Raw genomic sequence first — 27,673 nt, 5'->3', positions numbered from 1 at the left:
TGCTCTCCTTTGATTCATCAGGCTGTGCTGTGTCACCATGGACACTTGCTTCCTCAAAGGCTGGAGTTGTCCCAGTGGCACTGGCTGTCCCTCAGGCCGCGCTTGTTCCAATGGCACCTTGGTTGCATGAGAATCCATTGCCCCACACTGGTCTCCTGGGTGCCACGGGGCCTTTCTGTGTCACAGTGGACCCTTGATTGCACCAGCCTTGGCAATGTCCCAGTGGAATCTGGGTTCCATGAGACCCTGCCATGTCACAATTGACCACTGGTTCCATGAGACTCCATTGTGACCCTGTGCTCTCCTAGGTCCCATGAAGCCTTGCTGTGCCACAATGGCGCCTTCTTTCTACTAGGCCTGGCAATGTTTCTGTGGCCATTGTGTTCCATGAGGCCTCACTCTATAACAATTGGCCCTTGATTCCATGAGATTCCATTGCATCCCACAGATGTTCTGGGTTCCATGAAACCCCACTGTGTCACAATGGACACTGGGTTCCATGAGTGGTGGCACTGTTTCCACACCACCTCTGTCTGAAGAGGCCCCACTTTGTCACAATTGACTCTGGGTTCCATGGGCTGGGAAGAGCAGAGGTGGGAAGAGGCCCGGCCATTGTCCCTGGCTGTGCTGCTGTGCTGGGAGTCTCTTCCCTCCAGCTGTGCCCACAGGCACTGCCCCTGCAGAGCCAGAGAAGGGCTGAGGAACAAACCTTGGACACACAAGTCAGGGCAGACACTCCTTTTGATTCAAATGCACTGGGAAGAAGCCTCCTGAAAGTCTTTGTGTTTCCAAAGAAAGGCAGACGTTCATCTAGAAATGCTAAGAGCAGTACTACAGGATTTTATAAAAAACAGCATAACACTAGAAAAAGAAGAAAAGAAGGCACCAATGAAAAAATGGACAAATAGAAAAAACCCCCTGAGATTGTAAAGAGTTACATTCTGAAGGTTCTGGAGCAGAAAAGAGAGAGTTTATTGCTTCTGAAAAGATATAGTCATCATTTTCCTCAGGGCATCCTTGAGCTCCTGGCTCCTCAGGCTGTAGATGAGGGGGTTCAGGGCTGGAGGCACCACCGAGTTCAGAACTGACACCACCACATCCAGGGATGGGGACGAGATGGAGGGGGGCTTCAGGTGAGCAAATGTGCCAGTGCTGAGAAACAGAGAGACCACGGCCAGGTGAGGGAGGCACGTGCAAAAGGCTTTGTGCCGGCCCTGCTCAGAGGGGATCCTCAGCACGGCCCTGAAGAACTGCACATAGGAGAAAAGCATGAACACAAAACAACCCAAAAAAGGAGAAGTACTAAAAGCAAGAAGCCCAAATTCCCTCAGGTATGTGTCTGAGCAGGAGAGCCTGAGGATGTGTGGGATTTCACAGAAGAACTGGCCCAGGGCATTGTCCTGGCACAGGGGCAGAGAAAATGTATTGGCCGTGTGCAGCAGAGCAGTGAGAAAGCCACTGGCCCAGGCAGCTGCTGCCATGTGGGCACAAGCTCTGCTGCCCAGGAGGGTCCCATAGTGCAGGGCTTTGCAGATGGACACGTAGCGGTCGTAGCACATGAGGGTGAGGAGGAAATCCTCTGTTCCAAGAAAGAAGACAATCAGAAACACCTGAGCAGCACATCCTGTGTAGGAGATGTGCCTGGTGCCCCAGAGGGAATTGTGCATGGCCTTGGGGACAGTGGTGCAGATGGAGCCCAGGTCGGTGAGGGCCAGGCTGAGCAGGAAGAAGAACATGGGGCTGTGCAGGTGCTGGCCGCAGGCTCCGGCGCTGATGATGAGGCCGTTGGCCAGGAGGGCAGCCAGGGAGATGCCCAGGAAGAGGCAGAAGTGCAGGAGCTGCAGCTGCCGCGTGTCTGCCAATGGCAGCAGGAGGAAGTGGCTGATGGAGCTGCTGTTGGACATTGCTGTGTCTGGCCATGGGCACCTGTTCATGGAGAAAGGACAGTGATAAGTCAGGACAGGCTGCTTGGAGCCAAACCTGTGCCATTCCCTGCAGACTGTGCCGCTGGGACTGCCCCACCCTTGTTCCTGCTCTGGGAAAACCTTCACCCAGTTGCCTGCCTGAGCTCCACTTGTGCTGTCTGAGTGTGCCAGGAGCAGCCAGGCCTGAGCGTGGGGGCTCTCGAGGAGCCATCCCTGCCCCGCTGCCCTGGGTTTGTGGCCGTGTGGCAGAGGGACAAGGCTGGAGAGTCAGGATTTGTCAGTGGACTCCCTCCTAGAAAGGCTTGGTAGCAGTTTTACTCTCAGTTCCACAGGACAGGGATGGCAGGAGTGAGTTTTAGGAAAGGTTTTCCTACCCACACATCATTCCTGGTTCTCTGAGGTTCTTGGAAGGACACAGCGAGGAGAGCCATGGGTGTACCCATGATGGTATCTCTGGGAGGGAGGCTCAGCTCATTCCCCTTTCCCATGGACTGCTTTGCCCACAGCCCCATAGGGCACTGGGAAGCTTGGACACCCCATTCCCATGGACAGCCCTGACTGGCAGGAATCCCAAGGGCAGAGCCTGACTCCGCTGCTGAAGATCCCAGAGCCCCCCTGAGAGCACCAGATAGCAGTGACAATGTCAGAGGAGTAATAATAATAACAATAACAAGGACAATAGCAGAGACTCAGAATGTTCTGTCATTCTGGGATTCCAACTCCGGTTCTGCTTCTCTCATCCCGCAACCTTCCCAACCTGCTCCAAGCAGGAAATCCAAACACGCTCAGGAACGCTCCTGATCTTGACAGCAATCCCTGGCTTGCCTTCTTTTGGGAAGTGCCTCCGGAGCTGTGCCCAGGCTGGTCTGGAGCTGGGAGCAGCCCTGCCCCAGCCAGCAGCTCTCAGCAGCAGCACCTGCCCTGCTCAGGGTCGCTCCTTCCCCCCACTGCTCCTCCCCCAGCGCTGGCAGCAGCTCCCCGGGCCGGCTGAGAGCTGCCCCTGGCAGGCAGCAGAGTCCCTGCCCCAGCACAGCGCCCTGGGCTGCAGGACCCTGCTCTGCAGGACAGCCCTGGCCACCCCTGGCTGCAGCCCCGGCTGCTCAGCCCTGCAGCAGAGCCTGGCAACAGGAGCTGCCTTGTGCTGGGCCTCGGGTGCTGCAGCACGGAAACCCAGCCCTGCCCTAGGGCCACATCCCCCAGACTGCAGCAACTCTGAGAGTGCTCTGCAAAGCTCTGAAAAGCTGTGGGATGGGCCAGCTTCAGGAGATGCCTCCAGGAGCTGCAGCTTCTCTTCCCACAGCCAGACAATGACTGTTTCAAACTCTCTGAGGATTTCTGCTCTGGTGAGCCCTCAGTGAGCTCTGCTCTGTGCTCCCAGCCCCGGCTGAGTTGAAGCCCTGTGAGCCTCTGTGCTGTGCCTGGGCTGGCTGCAGGCAGTGCCCCAGCCCTGCTGGGCTGTGCCCAGGAGCTGCTCCTGGCCAGAGCTGTCTCTCTGCAGCGCTGCCACTTGCCAAGTGCTGCCTGTGTGCCAGGAGCCCGGCCCAGCTCAGCAGCACAGATACAGCACAAGGACTGTAATGACCTTCTCAGGGCTTGGTGCTGAGGCCCTGAACATCAGTCCCTGATAGGGACTGGCAGAAACCTCTCAAGAATTCTGAGTCAGATTCAAACTCAAAATTCCTGACACTGTTAATGGGTCTCAGTGAGGGACATGACTGAGAAAGTGTCCCCAGGCTGCAGTCAGAGCAGAGAACTGGAGGCAGGGAGGACAGGAGGGGACAAAGAGAAGCCAAGTCTTGGTACCCTGGGGCACAGCAGCATCTGGGCCACCAAGGGCTGTGAGGAGACACCTTGTCCTGAGGCACCGGGGCCTCCTGGGCACAGCCCCAGCAAGGCTGGGCACTGTCAGCCCCTTGTCCTGCCCTCAGCATCCCCCCCACATCCCAGTGGCCTCAGGGATCTGCTGGAAGGAGTCCCTGGGGAGCCTTGGTCAGGAATGGCCCTGGGGGGGCTCCTGAATGCTCCCAGGGATTGCAGGTTTTCCAAAGGACTTTGGCTTTGGCTTTTGCCTTGGAATGTCTGAGAGCTTTGTGCAATCGTGGCCTCCAATTATCTGCTTTAATTAGTCCCTGGAGAGCCTTTGTCAGTAACAACACTCAGTGGGGCTCATTATTGCTTCAGGTTATTGGAGAAGGGTTAGAGGAGCAGGGACATGGCTCATTGATAGAATGATTGGATCAATAATCCAACTGTACAAGTAAAAAGGCCTGTGTGAGAAAAATTCTACATGAGACAAATCCCTGTGTGAGAAACCAACCTGGGAACCAGAAGGGAGTTTTGAGAGGTGCAGCTGTGCTGATAAGATGGACTATCCCTAAGAAGGGAGGAAGATCTTTGATCTCTCAAGACAAAACATAAACAATAAGAAGCTTGCCAAATGTAGTCTTTTTATCTAACCCAATTATGTAGAGGTCAGAATGTGCTTTTATAAGTTTCAACTAATTAAAGAACTGATAAGCTTGTATTCAATACTCTATATAAGTGCCTTTGTATTGCTAATAAACGGAGCTTGCATATATCAATCGTTATCGGTTGCCTGCAATGTCTCTCCTCACCTAAGTCATCGATTCATTTTGCAACATTTGGCGCCCGAGCAGAGACTGGGACTTCGTTTTCTTGTCGAGGTGAGCGGCCGAGAGGCTTCGATAGCAGCGATCGAAAGGCAAAAGATCAGCGGCTGCAGGCAAGCGCCTGATCCGTGCCTGGGCTGACCTTAACAAGAGGGGTCCGCCGATACGGCTGACAAGGGCTAAACCTGGGAAAAGGCTGCACAACTCCTGTCGACAGGGAAAGCAGTAAGAGGCTGAGATTGCGGTAAAGACGCAGATATGGAAACAAAGGTGGCCCTTAATTTATTTTTACGCTTTTTAGAAAAGCGGGGACTTAAGTATACCTTTATAAGGAACTAGCTGATCCAAGATCGTTTAAAATGAAAGCTACAGAAACAAGAGCTCTCAAAGTCACCTGGAGAGCAGTAACCAGCACTTTCGCAGAAGTAAAAACAAAAAAGACAGTTGCCGTGGTTGCCATAGAGACTGTAGAGAGCGGCAGCGCGGGCTGTAGCAGCTCCGCGAAAGAAACAGACGTGGGACGTCCGGCAGCAGCGCGGCTTCTACGGTTTCGTCAGCTGCAGAGCCAAAGCCGGCCGGGGCGGCTCGAAAACAGCCCCAAAAGAAAGAGAAGTACCAACAAATGATACAAAAAGTAATTGAAAAGCTTGCTGACTTATCTACACAAAGCATTCTGCAGTTTATCTTTACAGCAGATGTCCTGTGTCCAAATGATTGCATCAGCATCACACAGTTGTTATTAACCCCTTCACAGTTCCTGCTCTGGGAACGAAAGTGCACTGCAACACTGCAGAATATCCTGCAACAACACGGACAAGTCATCGATACATCACTGACCAGAGAGGTGCCCAGCAAAGTGGTGCCATGCTACAGGACCCCGAAACGAGACGGCGCAGTCAGCATCAGCTCCTGAGAACAGTGATGCCACTACCATAACAGCTGGGACTGTGAGACCTGTCCTGAGGAGCCTTGAGAGAGGCTGAGACGTGGCTGAGTGAAGGAGCTGAGGACTTGCCAGATCCACCACTCTCCATAGCAGGAGAAATAGTGAGACTCTGGGGTGAATGTAACAGCTGCCCTAGGTGTTTGCTAGTGACTTGTGGTGGGTGTCAGAGAACTCTTTCCAAAGACAAAACTAAGAAAAATAATTGCATAAATTTTTGGGTATATTACATAAATTTTGGAGTATAACACCAAACTCAGAAGTAAAGTGAAAAATTGTTTTTCATCTGCCTTGAAATAAGAGTATTAGCAGGCATTTTCAATCAGCTGCCTGCCCATTTAGATCAAGTGAAAGCAGTCAATTTAGCAATTAGTTATGCATTTATGTTTTTACCTAGTGTTTTAGCAAACAAGCTTTATGCTATTTTGCTTAAACTTGCTTGCTGGAAGATGTTATGTTTAAGTTCTGTTACATTTAAGTTCTGTTAAGTTAAGTTCTTTTAACTTTAATTTCTGTTAAGCTTGAGTTCTGCAGAATTTAAGTGATAAGGTTAAGTTGTGTAACGTTTAAGTAGTGTTAAGGTTAATTCGTGTTAAGTGTTGTTAAGTTTAAGCAAAGTTAAGTTTATGTGAAGTTAATTTTAAGTTCTGCTAAGTTGAAGTTCTGTAAAGTTTAAGTGATGTTAAGGTTAAGTTCTGTTAAGTTTAAGTGATGCTAAGGTTAAGTACTGCTGGGTATTTGGCATAAACTGTTGGCCCAGTCTGGGCCCAGTTTAATATGGAGTTGAGGGATAAGTTGAATATAACCTTGCAAATGCTTAATAAGTTAAGTGTGTGTGTTATTAGTGTTAGACATATAATATTATAAAGTTAAGTAGCCATTGATTTTCTACTATTAGCCCACAGCCCCGGCTGTGAAAGGTTCCAAGGCTTGTGCTGTTTAAATCTTTCTAACCACTTTTTCCTACTTCACTAATAGATAAGTGAGTTACATCAATTAACTACGTAATTATAGAAAAAAAGAAGACGGTTTCAACTTAGAGGGATGGTTAAAGTCATTAGGTTTAAAATCATAACTAGTTTTATTTGTGTAGCATTTGATTACTGTAGGACTAGTAATACTATTAGCAATAGTGTGCTTACTGTGTTTGTGCCAGTGCTTGCAAAAAATGATATACAAAATTACTACATCTGTAGCCAATCAAATATTGCCTTTACAAAAAGAAAAAAGGGGAATTATTGGAGAATGGTTAGAGGAGCAGGGACATGGCTCATTGATAGAATGATTGGATCAATAATCCAACTGTACAAGTAAAAAGGCCTGTGTGAGAAAAATTCTACATGAGACAAATCCCTGTGTGAGAAACCAACCTGGGAACCAGAAGGGAGTTTTGAGAGGTGCAGCTGTGCTGATAAGATGGACTATCCCTAAGAAGGGAGGAAGATCTTTGATCTCTCAAGACAAAACATAAACAATAAGAAGCTTGCCAAATGTAGTCTTTTTATCTAACCCAATTATGTAGAGGTCAGAATGTGCTTTTATAAGTTTCAACTAATTAAAGAACTGATAAGCTTGTATTCAATACTCTATATAAGTGCCTTTGTATTGCTAATAAACGGAGCTTGCATATATCAATCGTATCGGTTGCCTGCAAGATCTCTCCTCACCTAAGTCGTCGATTCATTTTGCAACATCAGGGTGCTTCTGTTTGGTAAGTACTTGGTGCTTCCCTATTGATACCAACTCTAGGAGAGGTTTGTGCAATCAAGGCCCCCAATTATCTGCTTTAATTAGTCCTTGGAGAGCCTTTGTCAGTACCAACACTCAGTGGGGCTCATTAATGCTTCAGGGTGCTTCTGTTTTGTAAGTACTTGGTGCTTCCCTTTTGATACCAACACTATGAGAGGTTTGTGCAATCTCCTCTCAGGCCCTGAGGTTCCAGGGCTCAGCATCAAATGCACCACGGGGCTCACCTGGGACCTGCTTTGCTTGGAGAACTGGCTGCACTCAGCCAAGGAGGGGTTTCCTTCTTTTTTTTTAAAGAATCTGAAATTCCTAAGTTTCCCCACTGAAAACAGGCACCCTCCTCAAAGTGTGCCAAGCCCAAGGTGCCACCAAGACCACTCCAGGCATGCCCTGGGCCAGCTGTGAGGGTGGATGATCATCCCAACCTGCACTGGGCCATTGCAAGGGACTGTGGTCATGGACACTGACCAATGCTGTGGCCATGGACACTGACCCCCACTGCAGGGGTTGGATGCCATGGCAACCCTCAGCAGTTCCAGTTCCCTTGGAAACCCCCCCCAGGACCCATTTCTGCACTCAGGGTCCGTGGCCACTTGCCCGCAGACCTGTGGCTGCCCTCGGCTGCCATGGCAGCCCTCAGGACAGAGCGGTGCCGGGGCTGGTGCCAGCTACAATTGCAGTGACACTCGCTGATGCCCTCAGGTGCCACGGCAGCAGCCACAGGGACCCGTTCCTCACTTTGGTGCCACGGACACCAACGCTTGGCCCCGCTGCCATGGGGATTGGCACGGTCACCTGCACTCAGGGCCCGTGGCCGGGCACTGCTGCCATGGACACGGGCACTGAGCCCTGGGACACAGTTGGCTGCCGTGGCCACCAGCCCAAGGTCCTGTGGCCAGGGCCCGGGGCATGGAAAGGAGCCCATGGAGCCGTGGTGATGGTGGATGGCCACAGGGTGCTGCTGTGGGCTGTGGCAGAGGGAATTTCCTTGCCAGGCCTTTCTGTGGGGCTGTGTTTGGCTCTGTGCTGAGCACAGCGTTGATCACAGAGAGATGGTTTTGTTCTTGCTGAGCCTGCACAGAGCCAAGGCCTTTCCTGCCCATCGTCCGGCCATGCTGGGGAGGGGCTGGGGGTGTGGAGGAGCTTGGGAGGGGTCACAGCCAGGACAGGTGACCCCAGGTGACCTCAGGGATATCCCAGACCACAGGACATCATGGCCAGTGTATAAAGTGGGGGGAACAAGGAGGAAGGGGGGACATTTGGAGTGAGGGTTTGTGTTTTCCCAGGTAACTCTTAGGCAGGATGGGGTCCTGTTTTGCCAGTGGGCAGGGTCAGCACCAAAGACACAGACACCAACTGATGGAATTGTGTAATTTATATAATGCAAAACTGCAAAGAATTACAAAAAGGGAAGCTTAGCAAAGCACACAATCATTAGCAAAGAATTACAAAAGGTTAAGCTCAGCAATGCCCCCAATCATCACTGCCAAAGATTGCCTGCAGTGATTAACCAAGCTCCATCCCCTGTAACCCTCAGACTTTACCATCAGCCAGACCCACCCATCAGCTGGGGGAAACTGTCCCAGCCAAGGACTGCAGAGCCACTCCTGCACACTGGGAATTCCTGCAGTGCCTCCACCTTTGCAGGCAACGAGGCTCCACCCTCGCTGTGAGAGGGGCCCAGCTTTTACACTGTCAAACAAACAAGCTGACATCACTTCCAGTGTGGGAACATTTGGTTTCAGTCTTCTCTTTGGCTTCTCCTAAAGCCTGGCCAGGGCTCAAGGAGGAACAAGGGAGTTGACTTTGATCCTTCACCCCCAAACAAGGCCAGATGGGGTCTTGTCTGGTTTTCAAACACAGAAAGGTAAATCCACCTTTCACCAATGAACACATAGAGAGATCATATTGCTCATAATGCTTCATGAATGAGCAGATACAAAGATAACTTTTGGTTGGAAGGTTCATCTAGAGGTCAACTTTGACTCAGGGCCTGTTGTTCAGGCCTTGCTGCTTTAATCAGTGCTTGGACCTACAGATGAATTACAACCTGCATACCAATTTTTTCGATAATAGAACCTTCGATTTAAGTATTAGCCATAAAGGCATCTGTCCTGGGTTGCAGTGTGTTCTATTACTGTCATACATGAAATCCCTATTTGTGCTTGGTCTTTGCGTATTAAGTGCCTTAATTAATTTGAGCTTAATATTTTTAAATTGAATGTTAAAATTAACCCATCAGCCCAGGTACACAGATCAAGTTTTTATGGTCTTCCTGTGTTTACTGTATACTTTTACAAGTGATTTAAGATGTGTTGGATGTATTTTTTTATGTTTTACTTGTACCTTGGTTTCAAGGCAGATTTTAAAAACCCCGGTTGCAACAAACAGCCCAGCCCCCATAGCCATACCCCGGTAAGCTCCATGACTCTTATCTCAACTAATACCACCCCTCTGACAAGGAGGAGCCATTGGTTGACAGAGGTAATCTGTCAAAGGGAAAACACCAATCACCTTAAACTGTGGGCAGACTGTGGGTGGAGCAAAAGCTATAAAGGTGCAAGAGAAAGACACGTCCTCTCTCATTTCCCTTTCCCCTCCAGCTTGCTAAGTTCAGTGCTGGAGAAACCTACTCCTTTTCAGGGGCCTTTAGAAATATATATATTTCTTTTTGACCAGCCTAGCACTGCAAGTTTTTTTTCTCTACTTGAGGTTCAGAGCTGCCTAAGCCTGAAGCTCCTGAATCCCTGCGCTCCTGGGGCATACCTCCTGAGCCACTAGGATCCCAAATTTTTATAGTTTGTTAATTTTTGCAATTTTTCAATTTTTCTGTTTTAATAAATTGTTTTAATTTCTACAAAGAGTTGTCTCATTCCTCACAATTACCATCCTCATGAGCTGTTGAAATCAGGTGGGGCAGTGTTTCCTTGCCTCCTCCCCCCAGACTATCTTGCTGTTAATGGCCCATTCCTGCCCCATGACTCAGAGATAACTCCCTCCAGACTATCTTCTGTTAATGAGCCTAATCAACACTTGGCCTCATGACTCATTACCCCATTGTGAGATGTTCCACCCAGAGGGAGGAACCAAGCATTCCATCCTGGATATAATCTGAGATTCTGAACACCAGAAACTACCCTTCCACTGGATTTCCAGAGGACAGGAGCTACTCAGCCACCACTGGACCTGAGGAAGAGCAGACCCTTTTTTCTACAGCATCACCACTTCAGAGGACTGCAGCCACCATTCTACCAGACTGCTACCACCACCCTGATTAACAGGGACTCAGGTTGTATCTTGACTCTGTCAGTCTGAACCAGTGTTTTCTGCCTTTATTTTTGTTTTCCTATTAAATTGTTATTCTGACTTGGTGTCTCCCACTAGTTTGTTTTCCAACTAGTACAGCATCGCCTCTTGTTCTTCAATTGAGTTCTCTTCAAGTTCTTTACCCAGAGCTATAATTCACATTCTTTTTAAAACACGCCTAATTAGTCGCTATTCTCTGTTATTTATCAAATCCACCTTTTTTCTTGAGACTGTGTCTCTTTTTAGACAAGTCTCAGTGCTCCATTTCCCAGCACAAAGTGTCACAAGAGCTCTCACATGGAATCATAACACACCAAGTGCTCACACTGCAGTGATTACAGTGACTGCCACAAATGCATTGCACAGCAGCCTCCAATTTGGCAGCCATGAAGCCAATGACACCAAGAAGAATTTTCTTCTTCCTGTCGCTCTTCTACTGCTCTTTCTATCGAGGTGATTCCTGATTGTTGGACTTCAAACCCATCACTGGTAGAAGTGAACATTCCTGTCCTAGAAAGGCACAGGTTCCTCCTTGACCAGTCTCTCGGTTTTTTGAGACAAAATTTTAGGAGGAAGTGATGCCTTAGGTTTTACCTTCTCTATTTTTCAAATTCTGTACTGCTTAGTGTGTAACTCGGAAGTTTCTTGTAGCCTGTTCATTTCTGCTCTCTCGTGCTAGGTAGACATAACAAAGCCTCTCTGGGCCTGCTCTTCAAGGACACCCAGACCATCCTAGGCCCAAAAAGTATCACCCAAAGAGCCTCTATGGGAGGGAGCACAGGGAAAATGCCGTCATTAAACTGAAGCTTTAATTGGAGAATTAAGCCTGCTATGTAAATGAACCAAACCTATAAAAGTGTGAAGAACTCGTGAGCTGTGTGAAGAACTCGTGAGCTGTCATCCATCTTGGGGTCCATCTTGGCAATAGCCTCTGGCTCCCCAGGGGGTACCTTTGAAGGCCTTTCAAATAAATACCTACTTTTATTCCCTTACTCCTGTCTAGTCTCTGTTTCTAGGAGGCCTCTTAAGGCATCAGAAGTGCTCCAGAATGAGCGTCTCCTCCAAAGGCAAAAAGGCCCTCCCCTTTTCCTCCACCAATGAGACCAATTGTTCACAGCAAGTGACAGTGGGAAAAAACCCAGTTTATTAACACAAAAGAAAACAGGGTAGAACAGGAAAAAACAAACCTCAAAATACAGGAAATGCCCAGAGAGGGAACCGACACAGAGGCTCGGACCAGCTGGGGCCATCCTGCGAGCCTGCTGAGGCCACCCCGCAGGCTCCCCAGACCAGAGGGAAGGGAAGGGAGGCAGTGAGGCAAGGTTGAGGGAAGGGAAAAAGAACAAAAAAACTCCAACTGAACCTTTTTCCAGCTAGCCAGAACAAAACCCTAAAGAGCCACACAGCACTCCTGGCGCACTCCCTCCCAGGCCCCGCCGAGACTCTCAAGCCCCTGAGCCATTGGGCCCCCACCATTCAACCGACCCCCACTCGGTCCCATGGTTCTGGCCGTGCCCCCGGGGTCCACCTTAAAGATGCAGCCTCCTTGGGCATTGAGCAGACGGTTAAGGAATAAAGCGGCTTCACAACATCATCCCAGGACATTCCACCCCTTATTCCATACCGTCTGCTCAATGCCCAAATTAATACATTTCAACTCAAAACACACACATTTATCCATATTTATACAGCTATATACAAACAGTGGCAGTGACACTCAACAAACATGTACAGGCATTCAGACATTACAAGCGGTTCTCACCCACCATCAAATCTCCCTGCGGTATGCAACGTGTTTCTCCATTCTTCTGCATTACCCTCCATGTACAACCTGGCCCCTGAGCAAAGACAACCCCACAGATGGGTTTGTCTGTACTCAATGCAGAAGTAATCCAAACAGTTTTTCCCAAGAGTCCCCTGACATGCACTGCTGGGACCATGTCCCTACTATATGCAGGGGTTTGGATTGGGCAGGCCCTGCTCGGTTGGTGGAGCCTCAGGTGTTCACCAACCATGAGGCCTTAGCTAAATGCACCTCCCAGTTTTTGAAAGTTCCCCCACCCAGTGCCCTCAAGGTGGTTTTGAGCAGGCCATTGCACTGTTCCATTTCCCCAGCTGCTGGTGCATGGTAAGGGATGTGGTACACCCACTCAATGCCATGTTCTCTAGCCCAGGTGTTGATAAGGCTGTTCTTGAAATGAGTCCCATTGTCAGACTCAATTCTCTCAGGGGTACCATGCCTCCAAAGGACTTGCTTTTCCAGGCCCAGGATGGTGTTCCGGGCAGTAGCGTGAGGCGCAGGGTAGGTTTCCAACCATCCAGTTGTTACAGCGGGGATTACTGTAACACGCATATATGTACCAGGAGTCCCGTGGAAAAAAATATATATGGAGAGATTCATGGTAGATGTTTCAGAGATGTTTATTTCCCCAGCCGTATGGCCGGGGCTCTGCTGAGGAAGTCCTCCAGTCATGGGACCCAAGGGTTCTTGGCCACACAGGGAAGCACAAACCAACCAATGGGGAATGAGGCTGACCAGGGGCAGGGAAACCCCATGTCTCCCCCCCAGGGCCCCTCTCCCAGGGCTCCATGGCAGGGGGGAGGGACCCCAACCTCCAGTGGTGGCTTCCACCATTGTGAGCACATAGCGCTTGCCTTGGCAGGTTTGAGGCAGTGTGATGTAATCAATCTGCCAGGCCTCTCCATACTTGTATTTAGACCATCGCCCACCATACCACAGAGGCTTCACCTGCTTGGCCTGCTTGATTGCAGCGCATGTCTCACAGCCATGGATAACCTGGGAGATACTGTCCATGGTTAGATCCACCCCTCAGCCTTGTGCCCACTTACAGGTGGCATCTCTGCCTTGATGGCCTGAGGCATCATGGGCACATCAAGCTAGGAACAACTCTCCCTTGTGCTGACAACCCAAATCTATCTTGGACACCTCTATTTTCACAGCCTGATCTACCTGTTCATTGTTTCAGTGTTCCTCATCAGCCCCACTCTTGGGGACATGGGCATCTACATGGCGGATTCTCACAGGTAGCTTCTCTACCCAAGTGGCAATGCCTTTCCACTCATCAGCAGCGCAGATTGATTTTCCCTTGAGCTGCCAGTGTGCCTTTTTCCACCTTTCCAGCCACCACCACAGAGCATTGGCTACCATCCATGAATCAGTGTAGAGGTAGAGCTCTGGCCACTTCTCTCTTTCAGCAATGTCCAGAGCCAACTGGATGGCTTTGAGTTCGGCAAGTTGGCTCGATCCACCTTCTCCCTCAGTGGCCTCTGCAAGCTGTTGTGTGGGACTCCATATGGCTGCTTTCCACTTTTGTTTCATCCCTACAATGCGACAAGAAGCATCAGTGGAAAGAGCGTAGCGTGTTTGTTCTGCTGGCAGTTGGTTGTATGGTGGAGCGTCCTCACGCATGTCATTTGTTCCTGTTCTTCTTCGTCACTGAGACCAAAGCTTTCACATTTGGGCCAATTTGTGATTATTTTTATGGTCCCAGGGCAATTTGGGTTTCCAATACAGGCGCGCTGTGTGATGAGAGCAATCCACATGTTCCATGTAGCATCAGTGGTGTGGTGGGTAGAGGGAACCTTTGCTTTGAACATCTGGCCCAGCACTGGTAGTCGGGGTGCCAGGAGGAGTTGTGCTTCGGTGCCAATGACCTCCTCAGCGGCTTGGATTCCTTCATAGGCTGCCAGGATTTCCCTCTCTGTTGGAGTGCAGTGGGCTTCTGAGCCTCTGTAGCTTTGGCTCCAGAATCCCAGTGGTTGACCCCAAGTCTCACCAAGCACCTTCTGCCACAGGCTCCAGGACAGACCATTGTTCCCGGCTGCAGAGTAGAGCACGTTCTTCACCTCTGGTCCTGTCCTTACCGGGCCCAAGGCTACTGCATAAGTGATTTCCTGCTTGATCTGGGCAAAGGCTTGCTACTGTTCAGGGCCCCAGTAGAAATCATTCTTCTTATGGGTGACCAGGTAGAGAGGGCTCACGATCTGGCTGTACTCGGGAAGGTGCATCCTCCAAAAGCCTATGACACCTAGGAAAGCTCGTGTTTCCTTCTTGTTGGTTGGTGGAGACATCACTGTGATCTTATTGATGACCTCAGTGGGAATCTGATGCCATCCATCTTGCCATTTCAGGCCCAGGAACTGGATCTCTTAAGCAGGTCCCTTGACTTTGCTCTTCTTGATGGCAAAGCCGACTTCCAGGAGAATCTGGATGATTTTCTCTCCTTTCCCAAATACCTCCGTTGCCATGTTCCCATGCACAATGATGTCGTCGATGTACTGCAGATGTTCTGGAGCCTCAATCTTTTTCAGTGCAGTCTGGATCAGTCCATGGCAGATGGTGGGATTGTGCTTCCACCCCTGGGGCAGTCGGTTCCAGGTGTACTGCACACCCCTCCAAGTGAAGGCAAACTGAGGCCTGCACTCTACTGCCGGAGGAATGGAGACAAATGCATTAGCAGTGTCAAAATTGGTGTACCCCTTCGCTGCTTTGGACTCCAGCTCATACTGGAGCTCCAACATGTCCGGTACGGCAGCGCTCAATGGTGGAGTCACTTCATTCAAGGCACGATAGTCCACAGTCAATAACCATTCCCCGTCAGACTTGCACACAGAACAAATGGGGCTGTTGAAGGGTGAGTGGGTCGTGCTGACCACCCCTTGGCTCTCCAGTTCAGGATCGTCGTGTGGCTGGGAATTACGGCATCTCTATTTGTTCGGTACTGCCGGTGATGCACTGTTGAGGTGGCCATTGGCACTCAATGCTCTTCTACTTTCAGGAGCCCAACTGCAGAAGGATTCTTGGTTAGCCCAGTGTCATAGGTTAGCAAGCTGGGTCTCGGAAGTGAAGTTCTTCTTACATCTTCCTCTATGACTGCACAGGACCTATCAGATGGCCAGTTTGAATATGGACAATTCTTTAAGCCACTTAAAATTGTGACTGCCTCTGTGATACACACTTAAGAATAGACAAACTCCTCCTCAAGCTCTCTCTCGTTTCCGGTGCTGGGACAGGTGGTTGCAGGGCCTGAGTGGGGGGCAAGTGGGCCATGCCCAGGCCTTCTCAGGCCAGGCTGGGCCAGGCCACGGCTCCAGGATGACCCCCCCCCCAGCAGGGCTGTGGGCAGCCAGAGCAGCTCGGCTCTCCCCTCCCCCACCCCTCCACTGCGGCCAAGATTTCAGCAAAAGCGGCACCGCTGTCTGGCAGAGGTCAGGTGACCAATAGCGAGAAGCCACATTCCAGCTGCAAGGCCGAGGTGAGATTAACCCTTTTAGTGCTGTGAAGAGCTGAAAACCTGGCGGAAGAGAAAGAGGAGATGCTTAAAGCTGAAAGTCTGTTGTGAAGCTATGATATATCTGAGTGTCCTGTTGTAATTTCATGAAGATATGGGGGGTGGAGTGTTCAACTCCTGAGGAAAAGCAGCTGCGCTGAGATAGGCAGATGCTGAAGCAGCTGTAATTTCAAGAGAAGTTTGGACAGGGAGACATGAACCAGGTGAGGACTTTTGCTCCAAATGGAAAAGGAGAAGACCTCAATTCCTAGAGATGCTCCCAGAGATAGCCCTAAAGATGAAGATGAGGAAGACCCTTTGCTCCCAGGGAAGGAGAAGGGCCTCTGTTCTTAGAGATGAAATGCTCCCAGAGATGGGTGAAGAGAACTTTTGTTTCTGGATGGCTCAACTTTAAAAGAGTACCCCAAAAACTTCAAGATTGAAACCTCGAAAGCAGTTGTGGGAAAAGCTCTGCAGGTTGGGGGAAGGGACTCACATGCGAGCAGAGAGACCTCTTCCTAAATGGACTGAACAATATTTGGAAGTGGGCGGCTGTCTCGTTGTGATAATGTTTTCTTAGCACGAGCAAGAAGAGACTTCTCTTTCAAATGGACTGAACAAGGTTATTATGGGAGTGGTAAACAGACTGAACATCTTAAGGGTTGTCTTCTTACATTTGTCAGTGGGAGAAGGGAGGAAGGTGGGGAGGGGAGGAGAGTTCTGAACGTATGGTATAAGTTTTTTTTTCCCTCTTTTAGGTCAGTTAATTAACTTCTTTATATTCTCTCAAGTTTGGTGCCTGCTTTGCATTTCTCCTAACTCTTATCTCACAGAAGATAAACAGTAATGAGTATTTTGGACCAAGCCACTACACTAAATTGGTGTTTGTGCCCGGGGGCAAACCGAACCCGCTACAGGCACTAAATTTATGTCTCGGTTTTGGAGACAAGACTTCAGGAGGAAACACTCTGGAATGAGTGTCTCCTCCAAAGGGAAGAGGACCTCCCCATTTCCTCCACCAGTAAGACAAGTGGGTTACAAGAACTGAAAGTGAGCAAAAAAACCCAAACTGTTTATTAACACCAAACAAAGCAGGGTAGAACAGGGGAAAAAACCACGAAATACAACACATTCCTGGAGAGGGAACAGACGCACGGGCTCAGACCAGCTGGAGCCACCCCGCAGGCCCACTGGGGCCAACCAGCAGGCTCCCTGGACTGGAGGGAAGGGAATCAGTGAGGCAAGGGGGAGGGAAGGGAAAAAGAACAAGAAAACCCAACAGAACCTTCTCCCAGCGAGCCAGAACACCAAAAAACCCAAGGAGTCGCACAACACTCCCAGCTCACTCCCTCCAAGGCCCTGCCGAGACCTCAGAGCCCCGGAGCCATTGAACTGACCCTCACCCACGTCCCGTGGCTCTGGCCCCACCCCCAGGTCCATCCTAAAGACACAGCATCCTTGGGCATTGAGCGGAGGGTTAAGGAATAAAGCAGCCTCATAACATCACCCCAGGACAGTGTTCCAGTAGCGGGCCTGTTTCTCCCCATACAGCGTGTCCCCCATGATGTGCCTCATGTTGCTGTCCAAGTGCAGGAGCTGCTCCAGGCTGGAGCTGAACCTCACCATGAACCTCACCTGTTTGGTACCATTAATGACGTGACACTCAGACTTTACCATGTGCTGGAAGAGCCCTGTCTATACAGGACAGAGGTGAGGGGATGCCCCCCCAGCAGCCCCCAGAACCCCACAGCAAGCCAAGAGCTCAGGGGGCCACCCCAGATCCCCACTCCACAACCCCTTGCTCCATGGCTGCCATGGGACCTTCCTTCCCACAGTCCCACCCTCATTTCCACCCTTTTTCTGTTTTCTCCCCTCCTTTCCCATCAATCCCCAGCTGCCAGCCCCAGCCCCCATCAGTTTGGGGGTCCCAGTCCCCCCTTTTAACCCTTTCCCAACCCTTTCACACAATCCTCCCAATCCCCGGTCCCCTCCTGCCCAGTTTTGAGATCCCACCCTTCCATTCCCCAATTTCTAAGCTTTCCCATGCCTATCCCATCATCCCCCAGTCCCCAGCCCCCTTCCCATTCTGTCTTTAGGGGGTCCCACTCCCCCTCCAACTCATTTTATGGGTCCCACACACCCATTTTCCCTCCTCTCCCCACCTTTCCCACCATACCTGGCCTCCTCTTCCCACCCTCTCAGCTCACCTGAGAGCTCCATGCCTGTGGCCAGGGGGCTCCCAGCACCACCAGTGCCACCAGTATGGCCCCAGCTGCCCCATCCCCAGCTCTGAGCAAGTGCTGAAACCTCCCCTCTCTCCCTTAATTCTGCTCCCGGGGGGCACTGGGGGTGAGGATGCCCCAGGTGGGGAGGTGTGGGTGCAGCAGATCTGCCTGGCACCTGGGCAGTCATCAGTGAGAAAAGCTCAGAGTGGCTCAAAATTGTTTAGTGACTTCTTTGGTTGGCTGAGGAAAGGCCCAGGAGCTGAGATAAGGACCAGGAGAGCTCCCACCCAAACCACCAGCACGGAAAAACGGACCCAGTCTGGGGACAGGGATTGCATTTATTAGCAATGAAATCAGAGCACGAGAATGAGAAGCGAAATAAATCTCGCAAACATCCTCCCCAACAATGGGGATCATCTGGAACAGGGGTCACCAGGTCTCTGCCCAACGAGGGTCACTGAGCATCACCCCACAGGGATCCTCTGCTGCGAGATGAAGTTGGAGCAGTACACAAAGCCCTTCCTGCACTCGGGGCACCCGCAGGGCTTCCCTTACTGGTGGCTCCGTTGGTGTTTGGTCAAGTGAGAGCTCTGGATAAAGCTCTTCCCACACTCAGGACACTCGTAGGGCCTCTCCCCAGTGTGGATCCTCTGGTGGTAGATAAGGTGACATCTCTGCCTGAAGCTCTTCCCACACTCAGGACACTCGTAGGGCCTCTCCCCAGTGTGGATTCGTTTGTGCCTGCTGAGGCTGCAGCTGTACCTGAAGCACTCCCCGCAGTCGGGGCAGCGGAAGGGCCTCTCATCTGTGTGAATCCGCTGGTGCAGGAGAACTCTGGAGCTGGTCTGAAACCTCTTCCCACATTCGCCACACTCGTATGGCCTCTCGTCAGTGTGGATCTTCTGGTGGCGAATCAGGCTGGAGCTCTGTCTGAAGCTCTTCCCACATTCCCCACACACATAGAGCCGTTCCCCAGTATGAATCAACCGGTGTTGGATCAGGCTGGAGCTCTGTCTGAAGCTCTTCCCACATTCCCCACACACGTAGGGCCGTTCCCCAGTATGGATCAACTGGTGGTGGATCAAGTCGGAGCTCTGGCTGAAGCTCTTCGAACATTCCAAGCATTTGTAGCGTTTCTCCCTAGCGTGACGCTGCTCATGGACCACCACATTTGAATGCTGGCTGGATCTCCGGCCGCCTTCCTGGCACAGGGTGGGTCTTTCCTCCTCACAGCTCCCTGGGCTACGTTTGCAGCCCCTCCTCCTGCGGGATCTCCGGTGGTTTTCCTCCACTGTGGAGAGGCTCAAAATGGCCTCTTCCACCAGGTTCTGCTGTGGGGATTTGTCCTCCCTGGGCTCCATCCTCAGCTCCTCATCTGGGGGAGGAAGGACAAGGAGAGGATGGGATTTGACTCCGTGCCACAGGGAAGGGGAAGGAGATCCCCCCAGTCCGTCCCTGGCAGGACGGCGTCGGCAGCGGGGTTGTCCTGCAGCCGGGGGCGATGCTGGGCTGGGAGATGGAGCAGGAGAGAGGGAAAAGGGGCAGGGACTTCCTCCTCACCTGCCTGGGTGTCCCGGGGCATCTTCCTCTTTCTCACAGCCTCCGCCTCCATCTGGCCAAGGTTTGGGAGTGGGAAATCCTGGTTTGGAGGGAAAAACAAGGTGTGAGTGTGTTGGCTTAGGGGTTGGTTTAGTCCTTCTTAGGGGTTGGCTTAGTCCTTCTTAGAAGTCACCGGGCATATCATGACTGTAAAATCCTCTCAAAGACCGTGCTGGATTGAACTGGCATGAGAAATGAACCCCACTGATCTGCCCCAAGAGAGATTAAGGTGAGAGTTAAAATTCACCAAAGAGATGACAAGAAATACCATGATACAGCTGTAACCCACAAAGGCTGAGTATAACCAGGCACCCTGGGACAAGAGCAGAACGGTGGTGCTTAGTTCCTGTGCTGAGCACCACCTGGTCCCGCTGCATGCAAAGCAAAAGGAAAGAAAACAAAACCTGTTGGTTGCAGTGGTAGACACACTGTCCTGTCCAAGTGATGGGTGCAGTCATGTCGACAGCAGTGGCCACAGTCCTGTTGGAGTTCTGCTCCTGCCCTGGATCTCTTGAGTGTTGCCAGAAGGCCTCAAACCCAGATTTTATATGCTCAGGTTCAGGTGGGAATGCTTAGCCCCTCCCCCAGGGTGGGCAGTTTCACAATGGAATGATGTCATCCTGGGAGTCATGGGATATTTTGGGAGCCTTGATGGTCTCAGTCCTTGCAGCTGCCCATTGTGCTGGGGCCATTCAGTCCATGATGGCCCATCAGCAGAGGTGAGCCCTCAGGCTGGGTGGGACTGTGCTGCTGCTACCCCGGAGGGAGTTATCCCAGCTGAGTCATTGGTGTGCAGAAAAAGAAACACTGCCCTGCCTCCCAGGGTTTGCCTTTCCTTCCTTATCTCATTTAACAGCCAGCTCCTCATAGCCTGAGGGGTCGGGGGTGCACTGGGCAGCTCCTGCAAAGGACCCATCATGAACAGCTCATCAGAAATGAGATAAGGGGAGTGGAATGCACAGTTTGGTCCCACCCACAGAGGGCTAAAGTGGCACCCTGCTCCTGTCAGCAGCACAGGCTGGCAGGGAGATGGCATTGTAAGGTCTTGCTCCACTTGGCTTTCAGCCCACTAACCCACGGGCAGGGTCCCTTCCCACCCCAATCCTTCTGGGCTTCTGGCAGGGACTCGCTTCCCTTTCCTTCCTCCCTCTGCTTCCAGCTGGGAATGTGCTGGGAAATGTCCAGCAAAGCAGCCTTTGCTGTCTGCTCTGGGAACCCACCCAGCTGCTGCACCTTGTCTCCTGGCCCTGCACAGCTCCCGTGGGAGGCACAGCAGGACCAGCACCCTGCAAGCCTCGGGAATGCCCCTCTGGCATCCACAGCACACTCTCCAGGCATCTGGAATATCAGTTCCCAGCAAGGAGAAAATGTTCCTGCCCTTGAAGGCAAAGCTCTCAGGAAGGAGCCAAAAGCCAAGTGCTGCAAGATCTTCCAGTGACATTTCACTGCCAGCCTTCATCACCTCATCCATGGTTGTTTTAGCTGGTGGATTGGGAACAAAATCAGGGGAGGGCCTTTGGTGGGAGCTGCTCTGGCTCCAGAGAGACACTGAGAGACAAACAGAGCAGGCAAAGAAAGGCAGAAGAGGAAGGAGAACACAAATACAATCAGCTGAGAAGGTGGCACTCTGGAAACCAGACCAGAACTGACTGAAAATGAATGTGACAGAAAGAAAGAATTTGGAATTGTGATTTCCTATCAAAATACAATTTCCTGCCTTTCTCACAAACCTCCTCCTGCTGTCATTCAGCAGGGCTTTCACAAAGTGCTCTGATGGGAGTGGATGTTCCAGGCTGCAGACACAAGGAAACCCGGAATGGGCTTCTTCCTGCTCCTGGGGAGTTTGACATCCTCAGCCGAGGAGATGAGGAGGCAGCAGAAGAAAAGGGCAGCTGGGGTTCACCCTTCCACAGGAATAAGAGGGGGAAAGTGTCTCGTCCTCTCTGTCTCTGCTCCCCCAGGGATATGAAGGCTGATCCCAGACCCCCAAGGGTCACATTCAGGGCTGCCTTCCTGGAATGCTCATGTGGAATGCAGGAGCAGCGTGGCAGCACCCGGATCTTGGACCACCCAGCTGCCCCCCAAATTTAGTTTCTCTGTCCCTCTCCTACCTGGGGAGTCCCGGGGCAGTCTCCAAGCCTCTCTTGTCTGGAAATGATTCAGGACTGGGGATGGTCTCTGTCCCTCTCACCCCACTCAGTGCCTGGTGGGGGTCTCTGTCCTTCTCCCCTTGAGATTTTTGGGAGGTGCTTGTGTGGGTTTGGGGGTGTCTGTGTCGCTCTCACCCCAATGGTGCTTGGGCTGGGTCACCCCAGGGGTGAGAAGGACAGAGACTCCCCCGGCCTCCCCAGGTATGAGAAGGTCAGAGAGCACCTGAGCACACTCAGCAGTGTGAGGGACACAGAGCCCTTGGTCCCCAGTCCCGCACAAGCATTCCCTGGGGCAAGAGGGATGGAGATGCCCGAGCATCCCCAAGGCTGAAAGGGACAGGGACACTGCCTTGGGAATGCCCTGGAGTGAGAGGGACAGGGACAACCCCACCAAGCCCCTTCCCAGCATCCCCCAGGGAGAGTGGCACAGAGATCCCTTGAGCATCCCCTGGGCACCGGACAAAATAAACTTGGTAGAAATCAAACTTTACCGAAAATGCTTGGAGGAATGTTTGCTCTTCCCACAAGTCACTTGTGATGAAAACGCAAACAAACTCCAACCATGAATGAACCAACAGCACAAGCAGTTATGGTGGCAATTCAAAGGTCCAGCGGTTCCCGCACAGCTCCAGCTCAGCTGCTGGCAGGTTCCTGTAAAAGAAAAGTGAAAGTTCGGCCCAATACAGATGATTTAAAGGAAGGATAAACTCTGTGTAGCTGTCACAGAGGTGACAGGGATAAAGAAAAAAATGATTCTCATATTTGGCAAACGTCCCCAGCCTGTGAAAGAGAAAAGGGGGGAGATCAAGGGAGTGACAGGGACAGAGACCTCCCCTGGGGAGGGGCGAGTGTGACACTGTCCCCTGTGTGTGTGGCCTTCCCGGGGTGGGGGTTTCACAGCGGAGCCAGTCTGGGTAAGGGGGGTGGTGTTCACTCCCCCTGGGCAGGGTGTACCTCACATCCCCCAAACTCTCCTCCTGCCCCCTTGGTTGGGGGATGGGGGTGCAAACCTGGCCTCAGCAAATGGGTCTGGGGGCTGGGGCCTCCCCCAGCCAGGGCTGGTTTTCAGGACAGTCTTGGGGCTGAGTCAGGGATGCAGTATCCCATGATGGTTTGTGCTTGGCAGGTGGGAAACTTCTGTTCCCGTGGTGTTGTTTGTTCTGTTGTGCTCTCTCTGTATTTTATAGTAAAGACCTGTTCCTCCCTTTCCTGCATTTTTGCTTAGGAGCCCTACAATTTTGGAATTGGATCCAAGGGGATCATCGGGGCACTGCTGGGCCCCATGGAAGCAAGGGGCCAGTGTGATTCTGAGAGGCCCCATGGATCCAAGGAGACCATTGTGCTCCTGTAGGTCTTCATGGAATCACAGGGTCCATTGTGACACTGCTGGGCCTCGTGGAGCCAAGGACATTTTTGTGACACTGAGGTGCCCCGTGGAAGCAAGGGAACCTGGAACAGCTCTGGCTGGCTTGGCCTCCTGGTGGCCACCTGACAGCTCCAGCTGATCTTGGAATGTTGAGAGTCGCTTCTCATCTGCCCCTGGAGCTCTGGGGCTCCGTGCTTTCCTTCCTATGGAACAGATCCGTCCTTCTCCTCCAGGTGCCCATGGCCAAAATTGAGATTCCTTTTCCAAATTTCTGTGTATCCAAGGACTGTTCCCAGATGAAACCTGCCAGGAAAATCAGATCTGCTGGGCTTTGCCTCCCAGGGACCCCCTCTCCTCTGCCTTTGTGACACTGAAGTCTGTTTGGCGTCAGGCTGTTCCGCAGGCAATCCCGCTTCCTTCGGGGCTGCTGTTGCCCCTGTGCCCACTGCCCCCCAAAAGAACAGGCTGCCCTGTGGGGGAACAAATGCTGCTTCTCCTGGGGAAAGCCTCAGCGAGGGCTCAGTTTGCCGTTGCGGTGACTGCAGGAAAGGGGCACCCCACCATGGGGCATTTCTTGGTCAGCTCCAGACATAAAGAGTGGGAAACTGTCTGAGACTCGGGTTGTGGCCTCGAAGACACCACTGTGGTTTGCAGGGAGCTGCAGGGCAGCACAGCCCTCTCTGTGCCCAGGAGCGGTCACTTTGGAGGTGGTGTTGGATCTGATGGGGACAAGGGTGTACCCTGTGGGGCTGGGGGTGGCCTTGAGACTCTCCATGGCACTGAGGAGGAGCTCCATAGATGGTGGTTGCTGTCTGGAGCTGAGGGGCCATAGGGGGTTGGGAGAGCTGTACCTGGCCAAGGGAATGTGTGTGGGGGGCTGCCGTGACCTCTCGGCCACCGTTTCCACTCTGTCTCTGTCCCCAGCCATCACCCCAAAGCTGCTCAGGGGCTCTGGGGAATGGGCAAAGATTCATTGGGGACAGGGGCAGGAAGACCATGGGGTGTCCTAAAACTGGGCACTGTGAGGGTCCCAGGCGGGGACAGGACTCAGTGGGTGGGAGGAGAGGGGCTGGGCTGGGCTGTGCCCAGGCTGGGGGGTTGTGTCCGAGGTTCCCCGACCCCTGTGGTGTGGGGGTGCATTGGGGGCCCCTCCGTGGCCTGTGGGGGTGCTGGAACCCCCCACCCATGGGTGCTGTTGCTGCAGGTTCTGGGTGTCTCTGCTCTGCCGTGTGTCACAACAACTCCTCCAGCTGTCATTTCGTGTCACCGAGGGGCTGGATGCCACTTGCATGACCCTGGGGACAAGAGGAGAAGACTGGGGACTGTCACTTCAGATGGAAGGAGAGAGAGTTGCACATTTTGATCGAGCCCCACGAGGGCCAGTACAAGGTGAGACCCCCAGCAGTGGCAGCTCAGCTCCCCATGGCAGGCACAGCTGTGCTTCTGGGGGCATCGGTGTCCCCACTGTCCCTGATGTCCCTGCTGTCCCCTCTGTCCCTGCCATCCCCATGTCCCTGCAAATCACGGTGAACCAACAGAAATCGCCGTGGAAAGTGGAAACATCCTGTCCTCGGGCAGGGCTCTCAGGGTGGCAGGAGATGTCACCCTGGAGCGCGTGCAATGGAACCCACATGGCTGGTGCTGGTATGGGTGGGGACCTACAGGGGCTGGGGACCTCCAGGGGGACAGGGACCTCTAGGGATGGTTGTGGACCCCAGGAGGCTGAGGAGGTCCATGGACTGGAGATCCCCAGGGGCTCAGAGGACACACAGAGGTGGGGAACGGGGTGGATGAGGTCGCTGTGCCACGATGGCCATGTTCCCAGCTCCATGTGCCTCTGCTCCCTCCCACACATGGCTGCAGGTGTCAGGGACATCTGGACAGGGTGGAAGGGATGTCAGAGTGGGGGGTACCTTGGAATAGCCCACGTGGGTTGTGGAGTGGGGGGCACAGGAGGGTTTGTGGACAGATGGGTACCTGGCTGCATGGGCCTCTGGGATTACCCTGGCTGTCGCACCATGCTCATGGTGCCCTTCCCTTCCCCCACCTGAGCCTGTGGGGGCACCTGTGGGGGACAGGGTGACTCAGAATGTCTCCTAGTGGGGCCTGATGGAACACAGGAGACCATAGTGAGGGTATGGAGCCCCATTGATCCAAGGGTCCAGTGTGACACAGAGGAGCCTCATGGAACCCAAGGGACCAGAGAAAGGTTATGGAACCTCATGCAACCATGGCTCCACTATGACACACCAGGGCCTAATGCAGCTCAGGAGACCACAGTGAGGTTCTGGAACCTCATGGAAAAAAGCCTTAAAATGACACAGTGTGGCCTCACGGAACCCAGGATACCATAACCACTGTATAGAACCTCACGGAACCAAGGCTGTGGTGGGACACAGCGGGTCCTCATGGAACCCAATAGTCCATAGTGAGGTTATGGAAAGTCCTGGAACCAAGGCTATATAGCAACGAACCAGGGCCTCACGAACACAGGAGACCATTCTGAGGCTGTGGAATCCCATGGAACCAAGCCTCCAATATGTTTCAGCAGGGCATAACACAGCTCAGGAGACCACAGTGAGGTCTTGGAACCTCATGGAAGCAAGGCTCTGATTTGACACAGTGAGGCCTGTTGGAATAAAAGAGACCACAGTGGAGTTCTGGAACCCAATGGAACCAGGGCTCTACTGTGACTCAACGGAGCCTCATGGAACCCAAGAGACCACAGTTGTGGAATATGGGATTACATTTGTTAAAGTGATTGAAGCTTATGCTCAGCAGAAGGCCCTGTGGGAAAGGCCCCGCTGCGGGCTGGGCGGTTGGAAGTTGGGTGAAGGGTGAGAGGCAGCTGCGAGTGAGAAGAGAGTCGGTTGAGTGAATATCCCTGGAAAAAAGAAGGAGATTGGACCTGTATGGCGGCTCTTACATCGGCAAACTACTGATATTGCTGATGTGAAATTAAGCACCCTGCTGGACTGGTTGTCCGATCAGGTTAGAGATTTTCCCTTCAGTGGGCCCCTTCAATCAGAAGCCTGGCAAGTGGTAGGGCAGAGACTTTTTGATATCGCCAGGGACAGCGATGCCAAAGCTTGCAGGCACCTCGCTACATGGGGAACGATCATGGCGGTCTTTAAGTGAAGTCGAATGGATGTTGGCCATTACGCGGCTTCAGAAGCTGATTCCCCTGAGCCCTCAGTGCCACCAGAACCTGTATCCAATGCATCCGGCTACCCCGAGATTCTCCCATCCCCTACGGGATTGATTTACATGATAAAAAAAATCCCTACACAGTTGGCCCCCTTGGCACGGAAGTCCCAGACCGCAAGCAAGCATCGGACTCCCTTCCTGCCCAGAATGATGACATTGTAACCCAGCACTGGCGGAAGTGTAGGGAAGCCGCGATGGAGGAGAACGACCTGGCGGTCGTTACTGCCTGTCCGGTTATATATGCGCCGAAGCAACGCCCGGCCTACAGGGAACTAGATTATAATCAAAGAACTGAGGATGCTAGTAAAGGAAAGCGGCGTATCCTTCTGTGATGTCCTAACTTACCTGGAGTCCATAAGTACCGTGTACGTCCTCGTACCTAATGACTGCAAAAGCATAATGAGAATGATTTTGACATTGGCGCAGTTTGCAGGCTGGCTCACCGACTACCGTGAGCTGTGTACTACCCAGGCGGAAGTGCTGCGAGACAGAAATCCACCCATCGTTGCCGCACAGCTGACCGGAGAGGGTCCGTACGCAGTCCCTACAGCGCAGACAGGCTATCTGTGTGACGTCTATGATATCATCACCCGCCTAGCCCGGCAAGCCCTGCGGCAACTCCCGGGGACGGGTATTGATGCTAACGTGTCTTTTGCTAAGATCCTACAGGGTCTGGCAGAGTCGTTTGTACAGTTCCTGGACAAACTGCAAGAATGCCAAAATGTGGGTTCTGCCACTCATGGAACCAAGGCTCTGAGGTGACACCGTGGGGCCTATGTGAACACAGGAGTCCATTGTGACTCTATGGAATCTCCTGGAACAAGGCTCCAACATGTCACATTGGAGCCTCATGGAACCAGGAGACCACAGCCACCAAATGGAACCTCATGGAATTAAGCATCCAGTGGGACAGAGCAGGGCCTAATGCAGCTTGAGACTGAGTCCATAGTGAGGTTATGGAACCTCATGGAGCCAAGGCATAAAGCTGTCAGGGACTGAAATGGTTCATACCTTAAACATTGTTATGAAGGAGTTTTGCCCATTCTAGCAAAAACTGTATCAAGAAGCTACAGCCACAGAAGCCCAGCCCTCCTTGAAGATGCCTGACTGGCACTTTGGACTGGGAGTTCAGTCACAGAGCTAAGAGAAAGGGGACACTACTGTGCAATCATCTCAGATTCTAGGCAGAAGTAATCAAGGCTGAGGGAAAAGAACACATCCACAAGAAAACCAAAGAGCACAAAATCATGGCTGGCTGGGTTTGGGGTGGAGGAGACCACAGTCC

General features: G+C 52.1%; 1 protein-coding gene and 1 pseudogene across 1 annotated transcript; both read right to left on the bottom strand.

Annotated features, from left to right (window-relative positions):
- The window catches only part of LOC138102480 (zinc finger protein 850-like), a 289,839-nt pseudogene that overhangs the window by 153,502 nt on the left and 108,664 nt on the right, over positions 1-27,673 (bottom strand).
- Positions 972-1,934, bottom strand: LOC138102509 (olfactory receptor 14J1-like). Its single transcript, XM_069000208.1, has one exon. It carries the CDS (start codon positions 1,932-1,934, stop codon positions 972-974), a length of 963 nt encoding a protein of 320 aa, XP_068856309.1.

Source organism: Aphelocoma coerulescens, unplaced genomic scaffold (assembly GCF_041296385.1).
Source record: "Aphelocoma coerulescens isolate FSJ_1873_10779 unplaced genomic scaffold, UR_Acoe_1.0 HiC_scaffold_77, whole genome shotgun sequence".
Taxonomy (NCBI): Eukaryota; Metazoa; Chordata; class Aves; order Passeriformes; family Corvidae; genus Aphelocoma; species Aphelocoma coerulescens.
The sequence above is the reverse complement of the archived record's forward strand: the minus strand, read 5'-3'. Positions and strand labels throughout refer to the sequence as shown.

Excerpts from the sequence above, each read along its gene's own strand:
- LOC138102509 (XM_069000208.1), bottom strand. The coding sequence starts at position 1,934 with ATGAACAGGTGCCCATGGCCAGACACAGCAATGTCCAACAGCAGCTCC.